Source organism: Phyllobates terribilis, unplaced genomic scaffold (genome assembly GCF_046119375.1).
Source record: "Phyllobates terribilis strain yellow unplaced genomic scaffold, ASM4611937v1 Scaffold_7__3_contigs__length_470593459, whole genome shotgun sequence".
Taxonomy (NCBI): Eukaryota; Metazoa; Chordata; class Amphibia; order Anura; family Dendrobatidae; genus Phyllobates; species Phyllobates terribilis.
In genome coordinates, this window is record NW_027362767.1 from 226,017,821 (window position 1) to 226,045,705 (window position 27,885).

The following is a 27,885-nucleotide window of genomic DNA, read 5'->3' on the forward strand; positions in this document are numbered from 1 at the left end:
AGGGGGGAGGGACGGGACATCCCTCTGCGCGAGGGGGGAGGGACGGGACATCCCTCTGCGCGAGGGGGGAGGGACGGGACATCCCTCTGCGCGAGGGGGGAGGGACGGGACATCCCTCTGCGCGAGGGGGGAGGGACGGGACATCCCTCTGCGCGAGGGGGGAGGGACGGGACATCCCTCTGCGCGAGGGGGGAGGGACGGGACATCCCTCTGCGCGAGGGGGGAGGGACGGGACATCCCTCTGCGCGAGGGGGGAGGGACGGGACATCCCTCTGCGCGAGGGGGGAGGGACGGGACATCCCTCTGCGCGAGGGGGGAGGGACGGGACATCCCTCTGCGCGAGGGGGGAGGGACGGGACATCCCTCTGCGCGAGGGGGGAGGGACGGGACATCCCTCTGCGCGAGGGGGGAGGGACGGGACATCCCACTGCGCGAGGGGGGAGGGACGGGACAACCCACTGCGCGAGGGGGGAGGGACGGGACAACCCACTGCGCGGGACGGGGGGGGGGGACGGGACAACCCACTGCGCGGGACGGGGGGGGGACGGGACAACCCACTGCGCGGGACGGGGGGGGGGGGACGGGACAACCCACTGCGCGGGACGGGGGGGGGGGACGGGACAACCCACTGCGCGGGACGGGGGGGGGGACGGGACAACCCACTGCGCGGGACGGGGGGGGGGACGGGACAACCCACTGCGCGGGACGGGGGGGGGACGGGACAACCCACTGCGCGGGACGGGGGGGGGGACGGGACAACCCACTGCGCGAGGGGGGAGGGACGGGACAACCCACTGCGCGGGACGGGGGGAGGGACGGGACAACCCACTGCGCGGGACGGGGGGAGGGACGGGACAACCCACTGCGCGAGGGGGGAGGGACGGGACAACCCACTGCGCGAGGGGGGAGGGACGGGACAACCCACTGCGCGAGGGGGGAGGGACGGGACAACCCACTGCGCGAGGGGGGAGGGACGGGACAACCCACTGCGCGAGGGGGGAGGGACGGGACAACCCACTGCGCGAGGGGGGAGGGACGGGACAACCCACTGCGCGAGGGGGGAGGGACGGGACAACCCACTGCGCGAGGGGGGAGGGACGGGACAACCCACTGCGCGAGGGGGGAGGGACGGGACAACCCACTGCGCGAGGGGGGGGGAGGGACGGGACAACCCACTGCGCGGGCGGGGGGAGGGACGGGACAACCCACTGCGCGAGGGGGGGGGGAGGGACGGGACAACCCACTGCGCGGGCGGGGGGAGGGACGGGACAACCCACTGCGCGGGGGGGGGGAGGGACGGGACAACCCACTGCGCGGGGGGAAGGGACGGGACAACCCACTGCGCGGGGGGAGGGACGGGACAACCCACTGCGCGGGGACGGGACGGGGACGGGACAACCCACTGCGCGGGGGGGACGGGACAACCCACTGCGCGGGGGGGACGGGACAACCCACTGCGCGGGGGGGACGGGACAACCCACTGCGCGGGGGGGACGGGGGGGGGGACGGGACAACCCACTGCGCGGGACGGGGGGGGGGACGGGACAACCCACTGCGCGGGGGGGGGGGGGGGGAGGGAGACAACCCACTGCGCGGGACGGGGGGGGGGGACGGGACATCCCTCTGCGCGGGACATCCCTCTGCGCGGGACATCCCTCTGCGCGGGACGGCGGGACATCCCTCTGCGCGGGACGGCGGGACATCCCTCTGCGCGGGACGGCGGGACATCCCTCTGCGCGGGACGGCGGGACATCCCTCTGCGCGGGACGGCGGGACATCCCTCTGCGCGGGACGGCGGGACATCCCTCTGCGCGGGACGGCGGGACATCCCTCTGCGCGGGACGGCGGGACATCCCTCTGCGCGGGACGGCGGGACATCCCTCTGCGCGGGACGGCGGGACATCCCTCTGCGCGGGACGGCGGGACATCCCTCTGCGCGGGACGGCGGGACATCCCTCTGCGCGGGACGGCGGGACATCCCTCTGCGCGGGACGGCGGGACATCCCTCTGCGCGGGACGGCGGGACATCCCTCTGCGCGGGACGGCGGGACATCCCTCTGCGCGGGACGGCGGGACATCCCTCTGCGCGGGACGGCGGGACATCCCTCTGCGCGGGACGGCGGGACATCCCTCTGCGCGGGACGGCGGGACATCCCTCTGCGCGGGACGGCGGGACATCCCTCTGCGCGGGACGGCGGGACATCCCTCTGCGCGGGACGGCGGGACATCCCTCTGCGCGGGACGGGGGGACATCCCTCTGCGCGGGACGGGGGGACATCCCTCTGCGCGGGACGGGGGGACATCCCTCTGCGCGGGACGGGGGGACATCCCTCTGCGCGGGACGGGGGGACATCCCTCTGCGCGGGACGGGACATCCCTCTGCGCGGGACGGGACATCCCTCTGCGCGAGGGGGGACATCCCTCTGCGCGAGGGGGGACATCCCTCTGCCCGAGGGGGGACATCCCACTGCGCGAGGGGGGACATCCCACTGTGCGAGGGGGGACATCCCACTGTGCGGGGGGGACGGACAACCCACTGTGCGGGGGGGGACGGACAACCCACTGTGCGGGGGGGGGGGGACAACCCACTGTGCGGGGGGGGGCGACAACTCACTGTGCGGGGGGGGGGGCGACAACTCACTGTGCGGGGGGGGGGGCGACAACTCACTGTGCGGGGGGGGGCGACAACTCACTGTGCGGGGGGGGGGGGACAACTCACTGTGCGACGGGGACATCATGCTGTGTGTATAATACCTACATCTAGTGAAATAGGTTTTATCTTTAATAAAGATGCCTCATCAAACAATCTAGCAACGTAACCAAAGCTGCACACCAAACACCCCACATGTATTCCTTATGTGTAAGTCAGGAGGGGGGGAGGGAATGAAAGCAATTCAGCATTATCAAGAAATGTATTTCCAAGCTAACTAATGCTTTTGCAAAAAAAAAAAAAGGGATAAAAAATAAAATATAATCCAAGCGCTTCAGCAGGGCAATGTACAGGAATGCAGCTGCAATGGCGAAGAAATAAAGTTGTGTCTAATTTTTTATTCCAATTAAAAGATTCCTCTGGCATTTATTACTTTTTAACTTGTTTTGCATAGCTCTATCTATTTAGCTGGGTCACAGAGAGAGCTGTATTTTCCATTTAGGATGATTTGTGTGCATCGCTTGACCACCTCAATGGTTTAACGCGAGGATAGAGGAGACGATTAAACTGTTTCAAATGAGGAGTCCTGCTGATTCCATCAAATCTGCAGAATGTATAATGGGAGGAGAAGACGCTGCCGGTGACAGCGCTCCGAGGATATACACACTAGCCGGGTCTGAACCATTTAAGGAGGCCCAATTAGAGATCAAATTTAAAGGGTAGGGACTGCAGATTTACAGACACAAATCAATGAGCGTGGTAATCCCAATGAATATGACAGATACCGCTGTTACAGGAGATTGCTGCGGTTTAGGATCATTACCCTTACAGAGGCTCATACATCACCACTAAAGCCGGAGCAGGTTTTAACCGTGTACACGGGCGATGGCTTTGTCCTACGTCTGCTGGGCAATGAGAGTCTATTATAGGTGGTGTTATTTATTCTGTGCATGACCGAAGGAGGCTTTGGGGAAATCCGAAAAAAATGCACGTCCAGCAAAATCAGCAAACGGGCTGGGGTTAACCCGTTCTCTGCCAGAGGGCTCATCCATCGCCGTCCAGTTCATCAATAGGCTTGGGTATAAATGTGTATTGACACTTATGGATAACATAATTGCTTACAGAATATTCCCCCCTGAGAAGCCTTGATTGGATGGTACAAGAACGCAAAGAATGGGTCAACGTATCAAAAAAATTGCACCTATATGTCACTACCTTGTTCTCCACGTTCAGGGCACCGTATGGCAATTGCATATCCTGCTATCCGGTTACTCCAGACGTCCTGCATACATCCCTGCCATTGTGTTATGCCTAATGCAAGTGCTAGGGGGCGTAGCGTGTAACACAGCAACTTATCAAGCACATATCCTCTTCAGAAAGGAATAGCACTGGAACTCTGGAAGTAGCAATTGTAACAGTCAATATCGACCCTTTAAAAGGCCCTATGTTTTGGGTGTTTGATTCTGCACTGATGAGAGGCAAAAACCCCAAAACATGTGTCTACAAATGGAGTGTGTCTGTTTTGGCTTCTTATCCCAAGTCACATGACAAAGGCCCATTAAAGGGTCAATATTGACACCAATAGGTGATGCTACAGATCCTATTCTTCTCTTGTAGGCCATTTGCATATTTATGTCCCCAGGAGAGAGTTGCATTGCCTATAAGTCTCCCCAAGAGAAACTTTACCCCTCAGATCTTCTAGACATAACACATTATTGGTCTTGGCCGCAATGTTCCCCTAATAACAAGTAATTGATTAACATGAACAGGATTTGTCCGGAGTGCCCCTTTAAAGATATTACCCTCTCCGATGTTCTATGCAGGGCTACTCTTGTAGCTCATAGAAGAGAATAGTGGGGTCTAAGGGGTAACGTTTCTCCTTGTGGAGAGTGACAAGCCAAGTCTGGCATGTCAGAGTGAGGAGACTTATAAGCCATGCATGCTCCTCCGGGAAATTAAATCTGCAAATAGGTGGCGCTAGTCCTCTTCCTCTTTGAGCAGACAATTTGCATATTTAATTTCCCAGAGGAGCATGCATGGCTTATAAGTCTCCTCACTCTGACATGCCAGGCTTGGCTTGTCTCTCTCTACAAGGGGGAAACCTTATCCCTTAGATTCCAGTCTTAAGCCTCTCACCCAGCCAAATCAGTTCTCATACTTTGCACTGACGAGAAGCAATACCCCGAAACACCGTGTCTGCAAATTGAGATTCCGGTTTGGCTTTTATCCTAAGTCATATTGCACGACTCGTTAAAGAGTTGATATTGACTTTTAGGATGGCTACTTCCAAAAGGTAGCACTAGAGTTTTAGTCCTCTTCCTCTGAAAAGAGAATAGTGAAAGTATTGCATATACAGGCACCTCTCCATCCTTGGGAGTCACAAGACGGGGGCCCCATTCTCGAGATATGAGCGGGTCCAGGGGTGTAAACTGTGTATCAGGTGCTGCCAGATGGTCCGGAACTACAATATCGATGACCTATAGGTCATCACATCAATATCAATGCAGTGGGGAGTATGACATCTACCACCCGGTCCATCAGAAGTTCAGCTCCCGGATGTGGCACAGCGCAGAGCCGTACAATGTGTAGTGGCCATTCTCGAGTTCTGCAGCTCAGCTCCTATTTATTGGCAGAAATAATTCAGATAGACTAAAAGAAACAAGCCATTATTAACAGGAATCTAAACCCAATGTATGATAGGGTCCTGGGACCTCCACTGATCCCAGGAATGTTGGGGGGTCCCAAGACCACTGAGTGAATGAAACCTTACTGGGCATGTGCATAGGAGTTATAGACGGAGCTGAGGTTGCACATGCTTGCTAGCTCTTCAAGTAGGAGGATTTTCTTTTTAGCTCCTCTATTCTTGGGATCGGTGGGGCAATCGTATATTTGTCATCTATCCTGTGGATTGGGGATAAATACTTTTCATTTCTAGGACAAATCTTTTAACCCTATCGAATAATCTTGGAAAAATATCTGCCCCATGCCTACTCTCCATCTCCATGAAAACATAAATTAACGGTATCGGCAGCACTTTGTCCTGTCACCTACAAGGGCTTCTGCTTTTTTTTCTAGTTACCCAACTGCCTTTACGCTACATAGTTTATATTGGACACAACCAAATTATTAGGGATATAAAATTTTGCCAAAATTGTACAAATTTGGATAATCAGGAAAATGAAGTTTTCTAGTGGTTCCCCATCATATACATAATAATACTATATCAACGTCTCTCAAGGCAAAGAGTTCTCCATTCGTATGGGAACAACATTAGGTCTCGGGGGGGAGCAGTTGCTATTTTTCTGAGACCGACGCAGAGTGCGCCAATACAAAAGGAAGATGTATTGCCCATTGACTAGGAGTCATCCCTTCCCGGAAAGCAGGACCTCTAAGCCATGGAGCAGGGTGGAAGCTCTATCTGTGAACCTTCTCATCTGTCAGTGTCAGATCTCCTGACAAGGTGCTTATTCACACACTCTCATTGCTATTCAATTTGCTCTTCCTTCCAGTGATAAATCCAGGAGCCCCATCAAGTGGGATCATTTTTCACTTCTGTTCTTGGCTGCAAGGCCTGGTCTCCCGATGCTCCTGCCTACTCTGTGGGACCGGCGCTGCCAATGTGTTGAAGAGCTGATTTATGAATATGAAACGGAGCCGGTGTACGGGGAGCGGCGGCGGTCGCCAGAGACTGACGGAACGCGTCCTCCAGCTACGCACTACTTCAAGTGGCTTTAATTGTATGCATGCATTTCATTACGAGGCCTGGCCGGGCTGCTCTCGCCGACGAGCGGAGCAATCACGCAATCTTGCATCGTTTGCTGAAATCCAAATTTCTCCTTTGTCAGCACAAACACTTTAATTTGATGCTTTCACTCCTGAGTAAGCATGGACTATCTCTTAAACCCCCTTGCGAGACATAAGAAAGCTTTCCATCAGCAAATGGACTCTGGTGTCAGTTATTATTTCATAATAACATACAAAACTGTTTTTTTTTTCTTGCACAAAAATCTGCTCACTCACCATTCATTTTTTTTTTTTTTTTCTGGTGGAGGCTGTAGAGCGGGACATCTTCTTGAAACATGGCAGGCAAATCCATCAATTATTTACAGAGTATGTAAAAGGACTTAGAAGCGCAGTTTGAGATTGGCACTAAGCCACGGCTACTGGGAACGCTCGCTATGAATATTAACGCCTTCTTAGGTTGTGAAGACTGCAGCAGGGAAAAGGTTAATTACAACCTACATATTTTTTTTTTTGTTAAGTGAAAAATTATGAATGAAAGTTTACTACTTTGTCTCACTTTATTGTGTTTACTACTTTGTCTCACTTTATTGTGTTTACTACTTTGTCTCACTTTATTGTGTTTACTACTTTGTCTCACTTTATTGTGTTTACTACTTTGTCTCACTTTATTGTGTTTACTACTTTGTCTCACTTTATTGTGTTTACTACTTTGTCTCACTTTATTGTGTTTACTACTTTGTCTCACTTTATTGTGCTTTGCTCATTAAATAATCCTTCCGCAGACTGAGATTTAAAGAAGAAGTAGCCATTGTGGCTTTTTAGCTCGGTCTGTCCACATTATGGACGCACCTTTAAAAGCACAGGGAAAGTTCTTTAATCCAGCATCCAATAATTTGAAAAAAGAAGCCACAACACTATGCTAGATCTGTCGGATACAGAAAACGTATGCAAGCGTCAGACTCTGGTTAATGCGGCTTGTGATTTGGGCAGCAAAAATTAACTGACATGTTGCCTTTAAGGAGGACCTGTCACTTGCTTGAGAAATACCTTGGAAAAATCCCTGATCTCCCCTGATTCTGCAGTTCTTTTCAGTTTTGCGCTGCGTCGCTACATTGCAGAGATATTAACACTTGTTGCATCTGGAGCACAGTATGTGAAATCTCAGCTTGCAGTGCGCTGAGCGCTTTTTCAGAGTCTTCTCTGAGAGCGTGCGCTTTTACCTCTCACTCACAGACACTGCCAACCACAGCTCAGCAGCTGATCTAATTGAACAAATCAGCAGCATCTGGGAAGGAGGGGTGAAAGCACACTCCCGCCTAAGACGACTCTAAATAAGTGCTCAGTTGCACTACAAGTAGAGATTTCACATGCTGTGCTCCATAAGCAACAAATGTGAATATCTCTGCAATGCAGAAACGCAGCACAAAAGGGAAAAGAGCGGCTGAATCATGGGATTTAGCTACATTTCTTTGAGCCCATGACAGATTCTACTTAAAAAGAACCCTAATGCTCGCCTGCCAAGTCTGTTTTAGTAAGTACTTATACTTCTTAAAATCACCATGAAGCATCTTTACCAAGAAATGTACATTGTGTCAGTCCCTCTTATTCCTCGTGGAAACGTATGACTAAATAGAACAGTGTCAAGTAGACCGTGTCAGACTGTATGGACACAGCTAGTGACAAGAGGAACAGTGAAACCCAGATGTAAGTGTATTCATACATAGGCCAAAGGAGAGGCGACAGGCCAAAGGAGAGGCGACAGGCCAAAGGAGAGGCGACAGGCCTTCTTTAAAAGGAAATTAATTAATAGACTAAGATTTGCATGGAAAAAGTATCTTTACAGCAGATCTGTAAGCCATACATGCTTCTATAAATGTACTATTAGCCAAAATAGCAAAAAGGACAGATACACTAAGACTGGGTTCAGATGGTAGATCGGAAATGGGGACAGTCACGACCAAAAATTGACCACACCATCAGTCCGCGGGGAAACTTGGCCAGGAGCACTGGCTATAATAGGTTTGTGCATGCTCCGTTTAGGGTCCATAGCACACACAGACCAATTTACGCTCACTTGAACGAGATGTAAAGAGAATTTTTGACTAATATATTTGTTTTAGTAAATTCTTGACTTTCTTATGAAACACCATTGCTGAAATAGCCTTCCTCTGGTTATTGCCACTAGAGAGTAAATAAAATGACAACTGGGCGTTAACATCCTTAATATCAAAGGGGTGTGTCCCCAACACAGTCCAACGGTGTCAGCACTGACTGGATATTGGGAGTGTGCAGGGACACACCCAGCTGTCAATTTATTAATTTCTACTAGGAGGATTAACAGTAACAACTGAGTGCAGAGTCCTAGAAGAAGAATGCCTTAGAATTGTTATTTTATGAAGTATTTTCTAACACGGCCGTCAGGAGAGGTCACTCTGCTCACATGGGTATTGGGAGAGAAGCCAGGCCGGTGACACCACGTCTACAGATACCTTATGATATAGGAAAAGCAGCTCCCGTATAGAAGAAAGTAGCCTGACTATTTACAGTATAGAGACTTGTGACACTGACCGAGGCGGTTCACCGAGAGGCAAAGGCCTTCATCCGGGGACTGTACTCATGGCAGCATCAACATGACACCATCATGTAATCCTGAAGATGGTGTTACATCAGCATACTTCATGGGTCACACACTGATGGCGAAGGCGAGTTGTACACACGATATGTGCATGATCTCCATTACATTTTCACATATACACACACACACCTCAAAAAAAATCAAGGGAACACAAACAACAAAATGTAACTACAAGTCAATCTCACTTTTGTGAAATCTACCTGTCCAGTTATGAAGCGACACTGATTGTGAATCAATTTCTCCTGCTGTTGTGCAAATAGAACAGACAACTGGTAGAAATGATCAGCAATCAGCAGGATACCCCTATAAAGGAGCGGTTCTGCAGATGGGGACCACAGACCATTTCTCTGTTCTCATCCTTTTTGGCTGATGTTTTGGTCAGTTTTGCATTTTGTCATTGCTCTCACCCCTAGTGGTACAATAGCATGAGGTGGTGTCTACAACCCACAGAAGTTGCTCAGGTAGTGCAGCTCCTCCAGGATGGCACATCAATGGGAGATGTGGAAAGAAGGGTAGCTGTGTCTGTCAGCACAGTGTCCAGAGCATGAAGCAGATACCAGGAGACGTGGAGAGGCGCAGGAGGGCAACAACCCAGCAGCAGGACCGTTACCTCCTCCTTTGTGTAAGGAGGAACAGGCGGAGCACTGCCAGAGCCCTGCAAAATGACCTCCAGCAGCCACTAACATCCATATGTCTGTTCAGACTGTCAGAAACAGACTCCATGAGGGTGTTATGAGGGCCCAACGTCCACAAGTGGGTGTTCTGCTTACAGCCCAACACCGTGCAGGTAGCCTGACTGCCATTAGGTACCGGGATGAGATCCTCAGACCCCTTGTGAGACCATATGCTCGTGCGGTTGGCCCTTTGTCCTGCATTAGGAGGAACCATGCCAGACCTCATGTGGCTGGAGTGTGTCAGCAGTTCCTGCAAGATGAAGGCATTGAAGCTATGGACTGGCCGCCCGTTCCCCAGACCTGAATCCGACTGAGCACATCTGGGACATCATGTCTCGCTCCATCACCAACGTCACGTTGCACCAAAGACTGTCCAGGAGTTGGCGCATGCTTTAGTCCAGGTCTGGGAGGAGATCCCACAGGAAACCATCCACAACCTCATCAGGAGCATGCCCAGGCGTTGTAGGGTGGTCATACAGGCAAGTGGAGGCCACACACAATACTCAGCCTCATCAAGAGCATGCCCAGGCATTGTAGGGAGGTCATACAGGCACGTGGAGGCCACACACAATACTGAGCCTCATCAGGAGCATGCGCAGGCGTTGTAGGGAGGTCATACAGGCACGTGGAGGCCACACACACAATACTCAGCCTCATCAGGAGCATGCCCAGGCGTTGTAGGGAGGTCATACAGGCACGTGGAGGCCACACACAATACTCGGCCTCATCAGGAGCATGCCCAGGTGTTGTAGGGAGGTCATACAGGCACGTGGAGGCCACACACAATACTCGGCCTCATCAGGAGCATGCCCAGGCGTTGTAGGGTGGTCATACAGGCACGTGGAGGCCACACACAATACTCAGCCTCATCAGGAGCATGCCCAGGCGTTGTAGGGAGGTCATACAGGCACGTGGAGGCCACACACAATACTGAGCCTCATCAGGAGCATGCCCAGGCGTTGTAGGGAGGTCATACAGGCACGTGGAGGCCACACACAATACTCAACCTCATCAGGAGCATGCCCAGGCGTTGTAGGGAAGTCATACAGGCACGTGGAGGCCACACACAATACTCAGCCTCATCAGGAGCATGCCCAGGCGTTGTAGGGAGGTCATACAGGCACGTGGAGGCCACACACAATACTCAGCCTCATCAGGAGCATGCCCAGGCATTGTAGGGAGGTCATACAGGCACGTGGAGGCCACACACAATACTCAGCCTCATCAGGAGCATGCCCAGGCGTTGTAGGGAGGTCATACAGGCACGTGGAGGCCACACACACAATACTCAGCCTCATCAGGAGCATGCCCAGGCATTGTAGGGAGGTCATACAGGCACGTGGAGGCCACACACAATACTCAGCCTCATCAGGAGCATGCCCAGGCGTTGTAGGGTGGTCATACAGGCACGTGGAGGCCACACACAATACTCAGCCTCATCAGGAGCATGCCCAGGCGTTGTAGGGAGGTCATACAGGCACGTGGAGGCCACATACAATACTGAGCCTCATTTCATTGTCTTGAGGCATTTCCACTGAAGTTGGATCAGCCTGTAATTTGATTTTCCACTTTGATTTTGATTATCATTCCAAATCCAGACCTGCATGGGATATTAATTTTGATTTACATTGATCATTTTTATGTTTTATTAATAAAGATTTGGAACTGGAATATCTAGGATATGGTATTTTAGTGTTCCCTTTATTTTTTTGAGCAGTGTATATACCTAGATATATATATATATATATATATATATATATATATATATATATATATATATATCACTGTGCACGCTCCTGATATCAATGGTGCAGCAAATACTTTCATTCCCCATGAAATAATTCTGGCTCATCATTTCTTATTACACAGCTGTAAGGTTCCTCGATTATCCCTCCTGCCAAAGTGACAGTACTCAACCCCCTAACCAGGAAAAACCAATGAATTTTTGTTATTCACGTTATCCATGAGCGACAATTAGATTTGAAACAATGACATTAACTATAATTTTTATATTTAATTATATAACAATGGCAAATTATAAAAATAAATAAAGATATCTATCTAAATAATTTTCTTATATATAATATGTATGTGTGTAAATATATAAAATTATATAAATCTATTGCGTCTTATATACATATTTTTGATATATATTATGTGTGTGCATATATATTTATATAAGACAAACACTTACTAGATTGATATAATTTTAGATATAACGCTCACACTTTGCAGCCACAATCACGGTCGGACGAGTCTCACTTTCCCACTTGTGAAGCAGCAGTGCCCCCTCTGGTCACATGGTGTAATGCACCAGCAACAAGTATCCAATGGGGAGCAGGACAAGTTCTGCCGGTTAAATTTTGAATGTGTTTGTAAGTCAGACTAATCTTTGTTAATAAAATATATAGTTAAGTAACATATCTATATATCTTGTCACCATGTTAATGCCGTCCAACCACAAGTCAGCCTATCAGAGAGCAGGGGAGCTGGACAGACTGATATATACCGTAGTTAGGTGAGGGAAGATTCAGTATAACCGGTATATTAATCCTCTGCTCTTTCTGGGGCTCTCTCAGTGACTGACAGCTTACTTTATATAAGTGTGCATACAGAGGGACCTGTCAATCACTGATAGGACCGCCCACTGGACCACAAATACCAGAAAAAGCAGAGGATTAAATGGCGAAATCACAGGTTACACTGAATCTTTTCTCCCCAAACTATGTATCGATCTTCCCCCCTGCTCTATAACATGGGGCCTGAAGAACAGACTCCATTTACATGATGACAGGTTCACTTTAAATGTTTTAAACAGGACGAGCAGGACATAAAGCCATGATAGTTTTCGGCAAATCTTTGTACGCAGCGGTTACAAAATCTTCCTAACTGGAGATATTCCTGTACTGCACTGTCATTTTAGGTGTATTTTACCTTAGTGTGAACCTGCGTAGCTTTACCTTTTCTTGTTCAGTGGCTTTGATATTTTGTGGTCCAGCTTATCCATATGGGGAGCAGTGCCTGGTAGAGCCACCCGGCCCCCTTATTGTGTAAAGTATGTGGGGGGGGGGGGGGGATCGGGAAGATGAGATCTACAATCGCTCATTGAATGCCTACACCAAGGAAACATCACATTGTGATAGCAATGCTGCCTGTTGAGATCTGGGGCATGCGCTGCGATGTTTCCGGCGGCAGCGGAGATGAAGCCAGTGACATCGACCTCGGTCTCCTCTTTCGATCAAGCAGTAGAGGAGCGATGGGCCGTGAGCGCACGGATCGATCGTGATCTTAGGATGCAGCCATCCACCAATCCTTTGAATGGACCGCCCTTACATATTGCAGATAGGAGCGGGTATTCTTCCTCCTTGGCAGTAATTATAAGAAAATGTAGAGCAAGAAGAAAAAAAAAAATTAAAGAAAAAAATCAAAAATGCCAGAGTAAAGGGAAAAAAAAAATGAAGACTAATTATCATTTCTACCTCATTAATGACAGGACACCTTGCCGGAATCAGCATTTCCTACAGTGCCACATCCTTCTATCATCCCGGCACCTTACGCAGCACATCTCCGCTGCCCACACAGCCTAATTATCTGTAAGCTTGGCGCGGGGTAAGAAAAGCGAGTCCTACTAAATGCAAAACAAACGCGCTTCACGTCTGCAGGCTGCGACACGCGATATTAATGCCTGCTATGACGATCCCTAGAACGCGGCATCCCCGTAATATGTAACAGAAGCAAAAGTGTCACCCGCGAGTATCGAAAAGAGCAAAGCAAAACTTGGCAAAGAGGAGGAAAACCCAAGTATGGAGACCATCCTAAAAGCCTCCACAAGCTTATCTCACAGGAGCATCTTCTGCAGAAACCCAAAGCCAACAGAGATGGTGTTCATCCATGGTCAGTAATCTGTGGCCGTCGGCTGGGAATCCCGCGAGCCGCCTCCTACCTGACTCTTCTTCTGATTAGCCGGCCTGGCGCAAAATCATCATTGTGGCATGAAGCATATAGGACGTTGTGCCAGGCCGGCTAATCAAAAGAAGAGCCATTGATGCCGTCAGGTTGGAGGCGGTTCTCAGAGATCCCAACTGGCCACCGCTGGATGGGGTCCTACGAATCCGAGACCCGTAACATTCTCATTTCTTGGGATCCGCGGCTGGGCGAGAGCTTATTTTTGCGTCGTCAGCAGACATTTTTTACTGTTACTATTTTGGGGTCTATACCATGTTTTGATCGCCTATCATTGCGATAAAAACATACAAAATAAGTATTTCTGGCGTTTTGATTTCTTCTCTCGTTACGCAGCTTATCGATCAGATTACTTTATATTTTGATAGATCGGACTTTTACGAATGCAGCGATATCACATATGGGTATTTCTTTTGTTTGTTTTATTTTTAATGTTGCAAAAGGAGGGCGATTTAAACTCGTGTTTTTATTATTTTTTTATTTTATTTTTTAATATTTTTTTTTTTGTTTTTTTACTTTTTACGTCATTTAATAGTCCCCTTAGGGGACTTGAAGCTGCGATCATCTAATCAACTTGTACTACACATAGCAGTTCATCAGCACTGCTATATATAGTGAAAATCACGATCTATCAACACCGGTCACGGGCCGGCTTTAACGGGAGGATTGTAATTACAGGCACAGGGGTCTTCAGGAGATCCCAGCCCTTCATAGTAAACCCATCAGCACCCCACAATGAAGTCAGGGGCGCATGGAATGACGCACGCCCCTGCCGGCGAGTGTTAACTGCCGCTGTCAGAGATTGCCAGCTGTATTTAACAGGTTAACCCGCAATTGTTAAAAGGCACATGATGGCTGATTAAATCAGCCATCATCTGCTGGGAAAGATGCAGGAACAGCGTACAAGCACGTACCAAAAGCTGGGACATGACTTTTGACGTACATGTACGTCAAAGGTTGTGAAGGGGTTAAGGATGTCAAGAAAACCCCTTTAAAAGGAATCCATCAGCAGGATTTTGCTATGTAGTAACATCAGCATGATGTAGGTGCAGAGAGCCTCATTCCAGCGATGTGTCACTTACTGGGGCTGCATGCTGCAGTTTTGCTAAAATCTCATGAAATACTGAACTACTAAAAAGGATAATCTACAAAAGAAAGCAAACAAACAAAAAAAAGGAAGAAATAATGCAAAAGCTCATCTTTGGGTCAGATGTAGATTTACATTTGTCCAAATTGTAATTAAGACACTGAAAAGAAAAAAAAAGCTGGCGTGGATACATCGTAGGTGCTATAATGCCACGCGCAGAAACGAGGGGATCGCTGATTATTTACAAAAACTCCGGACAACAGCAAAGTTACGGCACAACAAAACTTGTTCCGCTGTGCAACAGCATCACCTAGTGGAGAGACTGGGTATTGCTCAGCCTGAAAAGCCAAAACCACGAGGCAAGAAATCACCCATTGCTGCTACTTTTTGTGGATCTACAATTAATGTTTCAGAGGAGAATACCTTATTAGTAATTAAATACATGTTTAATACAAAAACAGATCATATGTGTAGAACAGCCTTTATGTGGCACAAGCCATCGATTTAAAAGGGTTTTCCAAGACTAGAATTATTTTTTTTTTTTAAAACCGGAGGCTTTCACGGTCTAAAAAAAAAAAAAACAAGACCGCTGCAACTTAGCAGTGATATTGAAGTAGTCTTAAGACTGACTGCCGAGCCAGTGATTAGCTACAGTGGTCAAGAACAATGTAGTCGTAACGTCCTGTCAACAAGGATCGGGGGCAGCAGTGGAGAGATGGGTTCAGTAAGTAAAACAGTTATTTTATTAAAAATTATAATTCTTGGAAAATCAAGGAAGGGTCGGTAGCTTACAAAAACAATTATATATTAATAATAAAAATATATATATATATATATATAAACAAAATTTTTTACTTACCCATTGTAACATATGGAAGTTTATCAGTAGACCCGTGAGGATATATGCTGTATAGATGAGGGCCGCTGCAATCAACACCTCCTAGTACAAGGGCGGCTCCGATGTAACCCTGGTACCTGTCAGGTGATAGAACAGATATTATACCAGGATTCCATTCAGTGACACAGAAGATCGTCACCACTGATTGCTGCAACAGTAACTACATGGAATACAGCGGATAGACTCTACATGGACAGAAATATTGTGACACGGGCAGCATTAACTTCAGAAATTTCATTCAGTCTCACTGTCGCCCCCCACGGTATAACCACCAGCTCCACTATTCCAACCGACCGCCCCCCCCCCCACCCCAGTGTATAACCTCCGGCCCCTCGCGCCCCCCCCCCCCCCCCCCCCCCAGTGTATAACCTCCGGCCCCTCGCCTCCCCCCCCAGTGTATAACTGCATAACCTCCGGCCCCTCGCCCCCCCCCCCCCCCCCCCCAGTGTATAACCTCCGGCCCCTCGCCTCCCCCCCAGTGTATAACCTCCGGCCCCTCGCCTCCCCCCCAGTGTATAACCTCCGGCCCCTCGCCTCCCCCCCCAGTGTATAACCTCCGGCCCCTCGCCTCCCCCCCCAGTGTATAACCTCCGGCCCCTCGCCTCCCCCCCCCAGTGTATAACCTCCGGCCCCTCGCCTCCCCCCCCCAGTGTATAACCTCCGGCCCCTCGCCTCCCCCCCCCAGTGTATAACCTCCGGCCCCTCGCCTCCCCCCCCCAGTGTATAACCTCCGGCCCCTCGCCTCCCCCCCAGTGTATAACCTCCGGCCCCTCGCCTCCCCCCCCCCCCCCAGTGTATAACCTCCGACCCCTCGCCTCCCCCTCCCCCCCAGTGTATAACCTCCGGCCCCTCGCCTCCCCCCCCCCAGTGTATAACCTCCGGCCCCTCGCCTCCCCCCCCAGTGTATAACCTCCGGCCCCTCGCCTCCAGTCCCCCCCCAGTGTATAACCTCCGGCCCCTCGCCTCCCCCCCAGTGTATAACCTCCGGCCCCTCGCCTCCAGTCCCCCCCCAGTGTATAACCTCCGGCCCCTCGCCTCCCCCCCCCCCAGTGTATAACCTCCGGCCCCTCGCCTCCCCCCCCCCCCAGTGTATAACCTCCGGCCCCTCGCCTCCCCCCCCCCCCCAGTGTATAACCTCCGGCCCCTCGCCCCCCCCCCCCAGTGTATAACCTCCGGCCCCTTGCCTCCCCCCCCAGTGTATAACCTCCGGCCTTTCGCCTCCCCCCCCAGTGTATAACCTCTGGCCCCCCGTTGTATAACCTTTGCTCCCCTTCCCAAATGCCGCCTGCCTTTACTAACAGCGCAGTCCTGTAATAAGAGCCACAGGGGTAACAAGTCCGGTTATGACATTTCTTTCCCTCTCAGAAATTACCCCATCACTGGTGAGTGATATTATGTAGAAGTGGAAGGAACCGCAGCAACTCAGCTATGAAATTGAGACTCTGTAAAGTTACAGAGCAGGGGGCCGAGTGCTGAGGGCAGAAAAGTCACCACCGCTCTGCTGACTCCATAACTGCAGAGACCAGGCCTCCTCTGGTATCAGCACAAACACTGCGTTCCCCCACCAGGAGCTTCATGGCCGAGAAGCTATAGAGCTTAGTATCAGGGCTTGGCCTCGGCACCTTAATTCTTCAGCACAATACATTGTGGACAATTGTAACTTTAAGCTTTGTAGGATCAGTTTAGGAAAGACCCTTTCCTAAGGGTCAGTGTACAAGGTCCATACAGAAAAGGTGAACAAGTTTGATGGAAGAAGATGACCAGCGGCACGGAGCCCGGACCTCTGCCCCATCTCCTTTAAGATGACCTAGAACAGAGTTTGTGAGCCCGGCCTCCCCCCAAAATCAGTCTCTGACCTCTCAAATGCTCTTGGATAAAAGGGGCAAAAATTCCCACAGAAACCTCCAAAATGTTGTAGAAAACCTTCCCAGAAAAACGGAGCTGCTACAACTGCAAAGGGACTAATTCCATATTAATGGGGTCCTATCTTTAGATTAGTTGGGAACGAACGGCAGGGAGCCTGGCTGTGGGACTGCAGCCAAGAAAGTTGGTCTCTAAATGCATACTTTGAAAAGGCTGCCGAGACCTTCAGAGACAGAACTGATTAATCCTGAGCGGTCCCCGGCCGCTCTCTCCCTGCCTCCAGTTGATTGACAGGTCTCTCCTGCGTGTTTACAGAAGACATGACCTGTCAGTCAACGGGAGCAGGGCAAGGAGAAGCCAGCCGAGGAGCGCTCAGGACAGGTCCGTTATCTCCTTATGGCCCCCGGTTGGCTCTTCTACCTGTTTACTCTGAAAGTCCGCAGTATTTCAGAGGCGCTCATACCTGAGTGGGGCAGCATAAATCTAATATCAGGTTCCCTTTAATGTCTAAGGATGTAATAAAAGCTCCTGAAGTAGTAAATGTTGTGTGTCCCGATACTTTTGTTCGTATAGTGTATATCAATTATGTACACAGAAAATAACACTAACTGCACCGTTGGCTTTTAAACTTGGGTTTTAAACTTGATGAAAGTGGTTGTGGATAGGTGGGATGCATTGTAAGTGATTGATGGATGCATCACTCCCTAACAGGACCGTATACTATAAACCTCAGCCGTCTAATATGTATAGGGATTGTTAGGCTTTCATCCACATACACGCGTGCTTAAAGGCTTTGGAAAATGCGCTCTGTTAGAAGTATCCCCCGATGACAAGGAGGTAGGGTCCACCAGAAATCAGCTGTACTGCGAGCACGTGCTCAATTTACTTGCCGCAGCACCACCAGTCGCTCAGCTTTTTCCGGCAACTCCATAGAGCAGAACTGTGCAAAGTGCAGAACGAGGACCGAGACAGCTGAAGGGCTCAAACAAGTGTGCCACGGGCCTCACCCTGCCCTCCCCCACGGCCCGTTGTCACCGCTATCCGCATCCTTGGGTTGCAGATTGCGGTGAATTTATTGGTGGAGGGCGGAGCTGTCGGACCCTTCTTCCATCACTCAGTGTGTGAGACAGCTGAGGCAATGGGGCTACGTGGGGGCTCACACCGTACACAGGGGGCTACGTGGGGGCTCACACCGTACACAGGGGGCTACGTGGGGGCTCACACCGTACACAGGGGGCTACGTGGGGGCTCACACCGTACACAGGGGGCTCACACCGTACACAGGGGGCTCACACCGTACACAGGGGGCTATGTAGGGGCTCATTGTATTTTGCTCAATATTAAGTGATATTTAATATTAATGTAATTAATATATTAACATTGAGCCAAATTATTTTCAGCCTATTGGTTCGGCCCTCCACAACAGTCATGGTCTTTTATGTGGCCCCTCGGAGAAATTAATTATCCACCCCTGCCATAGAGAATAAATGGAGTGTCAGTCAGACCATTTAGCAATGGGGATAAAAAATGCCCCCTATTTGAGTGGTTGCCCCCACCGATCACTAAATTACTACCTAACCAGTGCATAATTTCTTTTCACCTATGCCGTGGTATAAAGGCAACAAAAACTGTCATATAACAGCTTAAAAACAAACAACTAATTTTTGGAAGATTCTCACTACACAGTCACGAGACTCCCAAACCTGCACTGTCTCTTAATTTTTCTCCTTTCGCCTTTCATCCGACAGCTGAGAAGTTAAACTGCGTATGAAGATGTACGCCGACGCTCCTCCTGACTAAATGAGACGGCAGCTTTATCTTTATAAAGCAGATTTCTCGTCTGTGTAAACGGCACAAAGCTCCCTTTTATTTGACACCTTTTGCCAAACTTGATAAAACTAAAAGTGGTCCGATGTAATTGATTTGCGAAAAAGTCTGATGCTTGACACTAAGCCAGAGGCAGAAACCTAGATCTCCTCTCCTTAAAACTTTAAAATGCTGCACGCTCTCCTATTTGCTTTCACGCGGTGATGTATGGCGTCTGCCTAGAGCTGCTGGAAAGTCCTTGCAGAATTAAACTGTTCCGCCGCTACGATCGGTATAAATATTTCATGGCGGCGCTGCCATGCAGAGCATCCTCTCCTGCTTGCTTTTCCTTGTCAGACAAATGAACACAATGAGAAGCGATTCAATCTCGGGCGCAGACAAACGCTTCAAATTCCTGTAAAAAGTGACGCTTTAGAACAATGGCTGACAGGACGGAGCCGGGAGAACTGGAAACAATATCATCCGTCACCGCGGTCTGTGCGGTGGGGTCTAAACTGTTCTCCCCGCTGGTTGTCAGCCCGACAGTTTACCGGGTGCTACTTGTACGAGCTTCCAGGAGGCGACCAGTCACATACCACTCAGCCCGAAGCGCGTGACGAGACACAAAGGCTAGCGCCACAAGGGGGCACCGGTCACGGGACAAGTCTGGGCCGGCGATTTGGCGGTATAAAACTGCAGACTGGTCACACGTGAAACACACGGCCTCAACAATGAGGGAAAGAGCGACAGGCTCACAAAATGCATCACTCACATAGGAGCCTTTGTGACCCCCATTTTAGGGATCAGTGGGGGTCTCATAAGCCACAGAGTGAGCAAGACAGACAGCAGCACAGAGAAGGGGGGGGGCGCGAGAGCAAGCACAGAGAAGGGGGGGTGCGAGAGCAAGTACAGAGAAGGGGGGGCGCGAGAGCAAGCACAGAGAAGGGGGGGCGCGAGAGCAAGCACAGAAAAGGGGGGGCGCGAGAGCAAGCACAGAGAAGGGGGGGCGCGAGAGCAAGCACAGAGAAGGGGGGGCGCGAGAGCAAGCACAGAGAAGGGGGGGCGCGAGAGCAAGCACAGAGAAGGGGGGGCGCGAGAGCAAGCACAGAGAAGGGGGGGCGCGAGAGCAAGCACAGAGAAGGGGGGGCGCGAGAGCAAGCACAGAGAAGGGGGGGCGCGAGAGCAAGCACAGAGAAGGGGGGGCGCGAGAGCAAGCACAGAAGGGGGGGGCGCGAGAGCAAGCACAGAAGGGGGGGGCGCGAGAGCAAGCACAGAAGGGGGGGCGCGAGAGCAAGCACAGAGAAGGGGGGGGCGCGAGAGCAAGCACAGAGAAGGGGGGGGCGCGAGAGCAAGCACAGAGAAGGGGGGGGGCGCGAGAGCCGCACAGAGAAGGGTGGGGCGAGAGCCACACAGAGAAGGGGGGCGCGAGAGCCACACAGAGAAGGGGGGCGCGAGAGCCACACAGAGAAGGGGGGCGCGAGAGCCACACAGAGAAGGGGGGGCGCGAGAGCCACACAGAGAAGGGGGGGCGCGAGAGCCACACAGAGAAGGGGGGCGCGAGAGCCACACAGAGAAGGGGGGGCGCGAGAGCCACACAGAGAAGGGGGGGCGCGAGAGCCACACAGAGAAGGGGGGGCGCGAGAGCCACACAGAGAAGGGGGGGCGCGAGAGCCACACAGAGAAGGGGGGGCGCGAGAGCCACACAGAGAAGGGGGGGCGCGAGAGCCACACAGAGAAGGGGGGCGCGAGAGCCACACAGAGAAGGGGGGCGCGAGAGCCACACAGAGAAAGGGGGGCGCGAGAGCCACACAGAGAAGGGGGGCGCGAGAGCCACACAGAGAAGGGGGGGCGCGAGAGCCACACAGAGAAGGGGGGCGCGAGAGCCACACAGAGAAGGGGGGCGCGAGAGCCACACAGAGAAGGGGGGGCGCGAGAGCCACACAGAGAAGGGGGGGCGCGAGAGCCACACAGAGAAGGGGGGCGCGAGAGCCACACAGAGAAGGGGGGCGCGAGAGCCACACAGAGAAGGGGGGCGCGAGAGCCACACAGAGAAGGGGGGGCGCGAGAGCCACACAGAGAAGGGGGGCGCGAGAGCCACACAGAGAAGGGGGGCGCGAGAGCCACACAGAGAAGGGGGGCGCGAGAGCCACACAGAGAAGGGGGGCGCGAGAGCCACACAGAGAGGGAGTATACTAGAGAGATATTACTACTGGCCATGACTGTACCATTGCAGCATTTATGAGAAAAGAGTGAAAGATCTCCCTCTACTAGAAAGAAAACATAACTGAGGACATTGCTTCTGCCGTAGCCCTATTTTGTTTCAATTTTTGCCGTTAATCAGCAATTTCCCACCATAGAAAAGATAGTAAAACTAAAGGGATATTCTGGCAAGATGAAGCTATCAACTATCCACAAGATCAGATGAGATGCTCTGGATGCAGCCAGCGGTGAATGCATTGGTGGAGGACGGGTCGCCGGCCCCATTTTCCACCAATCAGCGTGTGAGACAGCAGTCGCAATGGCGTCATTTCATCGCGTCAGCTGTGCACTGTGGAGAGTCAGTGCACCGGAGAGAGGAGCAGAGCGCCGGGAGAAAGGGAGTGAGGAGAGTATGTGGTGTTTGTATGAACATGGGAGGCTATGTGGGGACTCACACGGTATATAGGGGGATGTCGCCATACTTTAAGGGGTATTCCCATCTCAGAGATTATATCCCAACTAGATGGTGGCCCGATTCTAACGCATCGGGTATTCTAGAATATGTATGTGGCCGACAGGGCGCGACTAATCAGCGAAGCAGTGTTTAAATGGGTTGCGCACTACTTTAAATTAACCCCCCAATGTATCCCCCCCGGGGCCCCTAATGAATTTTGTAATTACGTCATGTTGTCAATACTGCTTGAGACAACATCGCTGACCGCGCACAGCCAGCACGTAATCCCCCCGGCTGCAGCCGGCTCTTGCATCCGCTTACATCACGACTATTTGCGGCTGCAGCCAGGGGTCTCCTGTTCCACGTACCACGGTGAATGAAACGTGACAGAAGTACATCATACACTGTGACTGACAAAACATGTTCAGTACGTCATGGGCAGTTGGCGAGTCACATGACCACATGGGCGGAGTCAGACCTGCTATCGCCCGACTTGTTCTGTAATCCCCCGTCGCTGATTGGCCGCGGCCGGACCAATCAGCGACGCGGGATTTCCTGGACGGACAGACAGGATAAGCCGATTATATAGTAAGATATGTAGCAGGTGTAATAATAATATCAAATAACTACAATTAAAAATGTAGTACAGTTCTTCTGATTCTCTATGTCACTTACCCCATGTGCAGGGCATTATAATAACTTATAACATATAGTGTTTGTTAGCTGTTAGTGGTCGTAACCATGGATACCTAAGCTACTGCAATGCCCTGCACATGGGGTTTACGGATATTGTGTCAGATCATAGAGAGTCCGTAACCCCCCAACTCAGACAAAGATGCACAGACGCTCTTACAAGGAAAGCTGTGGATGGGTCCACAGACGCTCTTACAAGGAAAACTGTGGATGGGTCCACAGACGCTCTTACAAGGAAAGCTGTGGATGGATCCACAGACGCTCTTACAAGGAAAGCTGTGGATGGATCCACAGACGCTCTTACAAGGAAAGCTGTGGATGGATCCACAGACGCTCTTACAAGGAAAGCTGTGGATGGATCCACAGACGCTCTTACAAGGAAAGCTGTGGATGGATCCACAGACGCTCTTACAAGGAAAGCTGTGGATGGATCCACAGACGCTCTTACAAGGAAAACTGTGGATGGATCCACAGACGCTCTTACAAGCAAAGCTGTGGATGGGTCCACAGACGCTCTTACAAGCAAAGCTGTGGATGGGTCCACAGACGCTCTTACAAGCAAAGCTGTGGATGGGTCCACAGACGCTCTTACAAGGAAAGCTGTGGATGGGTCCACAGAGGCTCTTACAAGGAAAGCTGTGGATGGGTCCACAGACGCTCTTACAAGGAAAGCTGTGGATGGGTCCACAGACGCTCTTACAAGGAAAGCTGTGGATGGATCCACAGACGCTCTTACAAGGAAAGCTGTGGATGGATCCACAGACGCTCTTACAAGCAAAGCTGTGGATGGGTCCACAGACGCTCTTACAAGGAAAGCTGTGGATGGATCCACAGACGCTCTTACAAGGAAAACTGTGGATGGGTCCACAGACGCTCTTACAAGGAAAGCTGTGGATGGATCCACAGACGCTCTTACAAGGAAAGCTGTGGATGGATCCACAGACGCTCTTACAAGGAAAGCTCTGGATGGATCCACAGACGCTCTTACAAGGAAAACTGTGGATGGATCCACAGACGCTCTTACAAGGAAAACTGTGGATGGATCCACAGACGCTCTTACAAGCAAAGCTGTGGATGGGTCCACAGACGCTCTTACAAGCAAAGCTGTAGATGGGTCCACAGACGCTCTTACAAGCAAAGCTGTGGATGGGTCCACAGACGCTCTTACAAGGAAAGCTGTGGATGGGTCCACAGACGCTCTTACAAGGAAAGCTGTGGATGGGTCCACAGACGCTCTTACAAGGAAAGCTGTGGATGGATCCACAGACGCTCTTACAAGGAAAGCTGTGGATGGATCCACAGACGCTCTTACAAGGAAAGCTGTGGATGGGTCCACAGACGCTCTTACAAGCAAAGCTCTGGATGGGTCCACAGACGCTCTTACAAGCAAAGCTGTGGATGGGTCCACAGACGCTCTTACAAGGAAAGCTGTGGATGGATCCACAGACGCTCTTACAAGGAAAGCTGTGGATGGATCCACAGACGCTCTTACAAGGAAAGCTCTGGATGGGTCCACAGACGCTCTTACAAGGAAAGCTCTGGATGGATCCACAGACGCTCTTACAAGGAAAGCGGTGGATGGATCCACAGACGCTCTTACAAGGAAAGCGGTGGATGGATCCACAGACGCTCTTACAAGGAAAGCGGTGGATGGATCCACAGACGCTCTTACAAGGAAAGCGGTGGATGGATCCACAGACGCTCTTACAAGGAAAGCGGTGGATGGGTCCACAGACGCTCTTACAAGGAAAGCTGTGGATGGATCCACAGACGCTCTTACAAGCAAAGCTGTGGATGGGTCCACAGACGCTCTTACAAGGAAAGCTGTGGATGGGTCCACAGACGCTCTTACAAGGAAAGCTGTGGATGGGTCCACAGACGCTCTTACAAGGAAAGCTGTGGATGGGTCCACAGACGCTCTTACAAGGAAAGCTGTGGATGGATCCACAGACGCTCTTACAAGGAAAGCTGTGGATGGATCCACAGACGCTCTTACAAGCAAAGCTGTGGATGGGTCCACAGACGCTCTTACAAGGAAAGCTGTGGATGGATCCACAGACGCTCTTACAAGGAAAACTGTGGATGGGTCCACAGACGCTCTTACAAGGAAAGCTGTGGATGGATCCACAGACGCTCTTACAAGGAAAGCTGTGGATGGATCCACAGACGCTCTTACAAGGAAAACTGTGGATGGATCCACAGACGCTCTTACAAGCAAAGCTGTGGATGGGTCCACAGACGCTCTTACAAGCAAAGCTGTGGATGGGTCCACAGACGCTCTTACAAGCAAAGCTGTGGATGGGTCCACAGACGCTCTTACAAGCAAAGCTGTGGATGGGTCCACAGACGCTCTTACAAGCAAAGCTGTGGATGGGTCCACAGACGCTCTTACAAGGAAAGCTGTGGATGGGTCCACAGACGCTCTTACAAGGAAAGCTGTGGATGGGTCCACAGACGCTCTTACAAGGAAAGCTGTGGATGGGTCCACAGACGCTCTTACAAGGAAAGCTGTGGATGGATCCACAGACGCTCTTACAAGGAAAGCTGTGGATGGATCCACAGACGCTCTTACAAGGAAAGCTGTGGATGGGTCCACAGACGCTCTTACAAGCAAAGCTCTGGATGGATCCACAGACGCTCTTACAAGCAAAGCTGTGGATGGGTCCACAGACGCTCTTACAAGGAAAGCTGTGGATGGATCCACAGACGCTCTTACAAGGAAAGCTGTGGATGGATCCACAGACGCTCTTACAAGGAAAGCTCTGGATGGGTCCACAGACGCTCTTACAAGGAAAGCTCTGGATGGATCCACAGACGCTCTTACAAGGAAAGCGGTGGATGGATCCACAGACGCTCTTACAAGGAAAGCGGTGGATGGATCCACAGACGCTCTTACAAGGAAAGCGGTGGATGGATCCACAGACGCTCTTACAAGGAAAGCGGTGGATGGGTCCACAGACGCTCTTACAAGGAAAGCGGTGGATGGGTCCACAGACGCTCTTACAAGGAAAGCGGTGGATGGGTCCACAGACGCTCTTACAAGGAAAGCTGTGGATGGATCCACAGACGCTCTTACAAGCAAAGCTCTGGATGGATCCACAGACGCTCTTACAAGCAAAGCTGTGGATGGGTCCACAGACGCTCTTACAAGGAAAGCTGTGGAAGGGTCCACAGACGCTCTTACAAGGAAAGCTGTGGAAGGGTCCACAGACGCTCTTACAAGGAAAGCTCTGGATGGATCCACAGACGCTCTTACAAGCAAAGCTGTGGATGGATCCACAGACGCTCTTACAAGCAAAGCTGTGGATGGGTCCACAGACGCTCTTACAAGGAAAGCTGTGGATGGGTCCACAGACGCTCTTACAAGGAAAGCTGTGGATGGATCCACAGACGCTCTTACAAGGAAAGCTGTGGATGGATCCACAGACGCTCTTACAAGGAAAGCTGTGGATGGATCCACAGACGCTCTTACAAGGAAAGCTGTGGATGGATCCACAGACGCTCTTACAAGGAAAGCTGTGGATGGATCCACAGACGCTCTTACAAGGAAAGCTGTGGATGGATCCACAGACGCTCTTACAAGGAAAGCTGTGGATGGATCCACAGACGCTCTTACAAGGGAAGCTGTGGATGGATCCACAGACGCTCTTAAAAGGAAAGCTGTGGATGGATCCACAGACGCTCTTACAAGGAAAGCTGTGGATGGATCCACAGACGCTCTTACAAGGAAAGCTGTGGATGGATCCACAGACGCTCTTACAAGGAAAGCTGTGGATGGATCCACAGACGCTCTTACAAGGAAAGCTGTGGATGGATCCACAGACGCTCTTACAAGGAAAGCTGTGGATGGATCCACAGACGCTCTTACAAGGAAAGCTGTGGATGGATCCACAGACGCTCTTACAAGGAAAGCTGTGGATGGATCCACAGACGCTCTTACAAGGAAAGCTGTGGATGAATCCACAGACGCTCTTACAAGGAAAGCTGTGGATGGATCCACAGACGCTCTTACAAGGAAAGCTGTGGATGGATCCACAGACGCTCTTACAAGGAAAGCTGTGGATGGATCCACAGACGCTCTTACAAGGAAAGCTGTGGATGGATCCACAGACGCTCTTACAAGGAAAGCTGTGGATGGATCCACAGACGCTCTTACAAGGAAAGCTGTGGATGGATCCACAGACGCTCTTACAAGGAAAGCTGTGGATGGATCCACAGACGCTCTTACAAGGAAAGCTGTGGATGGATCCACAGACGCTCTTACAAGGAAAGCTGTGGATGGATCCACAGACGCTCTTACAAGGAAAGCTGTGGATGGGTCCACAGACGCTCTTACAAGCAAAGCTGTGGATGGGTCCACAGACGCTCTTACAAGCAAAGCTCAGGATGGATCCACAGACGCTCTTACAAGGAAAGCTCAGGATGGATCCACAGACGCTCTTACAAGGAAAGCTCAGGATGGATCCACAGACGCTCATAGAAGGAAAGCTCTGGATGGATCCACAGACGCTCTCACCTCTTAGCCACATCACACTGATTACATTTAACCCACCTTGTTGGTCTAACATGGTCACCCGCTTCCCTTCCCTAACTTTTTAACCATTTAATTACCTGAACAGCATCTGCTTTAGCATTCGGTTAGCGGTGGCTACTCTGGGTAAACGTCCCGTAGACAAGGAGTGCAGTTCCATGTTGGAAGAGATCATCTGGGTTGTCATTTCTGTATCGGCCGCTGTTCCAGCTCCACAACAGCTAAGAAACAGATATACAACAATATGTTACCAGCATAAGGTAAAAAAAACAGTGCTTATCCTATTTACATCTCACTTTAGTGCTGATTTACACTTTACAAACTTTTCACTTTTTTATTTTTCAGGACCAAAAGATCAGTCGGCTTTTGTTTGCTTCTGTATTTGACGGCCGAGTAAGACAGAGGATGAGATGCCAAGTTGGGAATTTTATATTCATTTTCTATGGTTTGATTATTTTAAATGTAAAAAGCTGTATAAATTACAGAACGGTTCAGAGAAAGCCAGCGTGTCCTGGTTCAACTCCACAGAGGCACGTACTTAAATTCATCAGCATAGGACTGCTTCCAAGGCCGGCATTAGAAATCCAGCAGCCTTCATTATACATAAATAATTTTATTACTATTTAGTAGTATTATTTATGCAGATTTTATTTTAGCATTATAAAGTCACATGGCTTTCAGTACCACC

The 27,885-nt window shown here is 50.9% G+C and overlaps 1 protein-coding gene across 1 annotated transcript in view; it reads right to left on the reverse strand.

Annotated features, from left to right (window-relative positions):
- The window catches only part of PSMB7 (proteasome 20S subunit beta 7), a 76,235-nt gene that overhangs the window by 42,562 nt on the left and 5,788 nt on the right, over window positions 1–27,885 (reverse strand). Inside the window, exons 4-5 of the mRNA XM_073639769.1 lie at window positions 27,278–27,418; window positions 15,613–15,728 (exon numbers count right to left, since the gene is read on the reverse strand). Of these exons, the coding sequence (XP_073495870.1) occupies window positions 15,613–15,728; window positions 27,278–27,418 (257 nt within the window). The remainder of the gene's footprint in view (window positions 1–15,612; window positions 15,729–27,277; window positions 27,419–27,885) is intronic.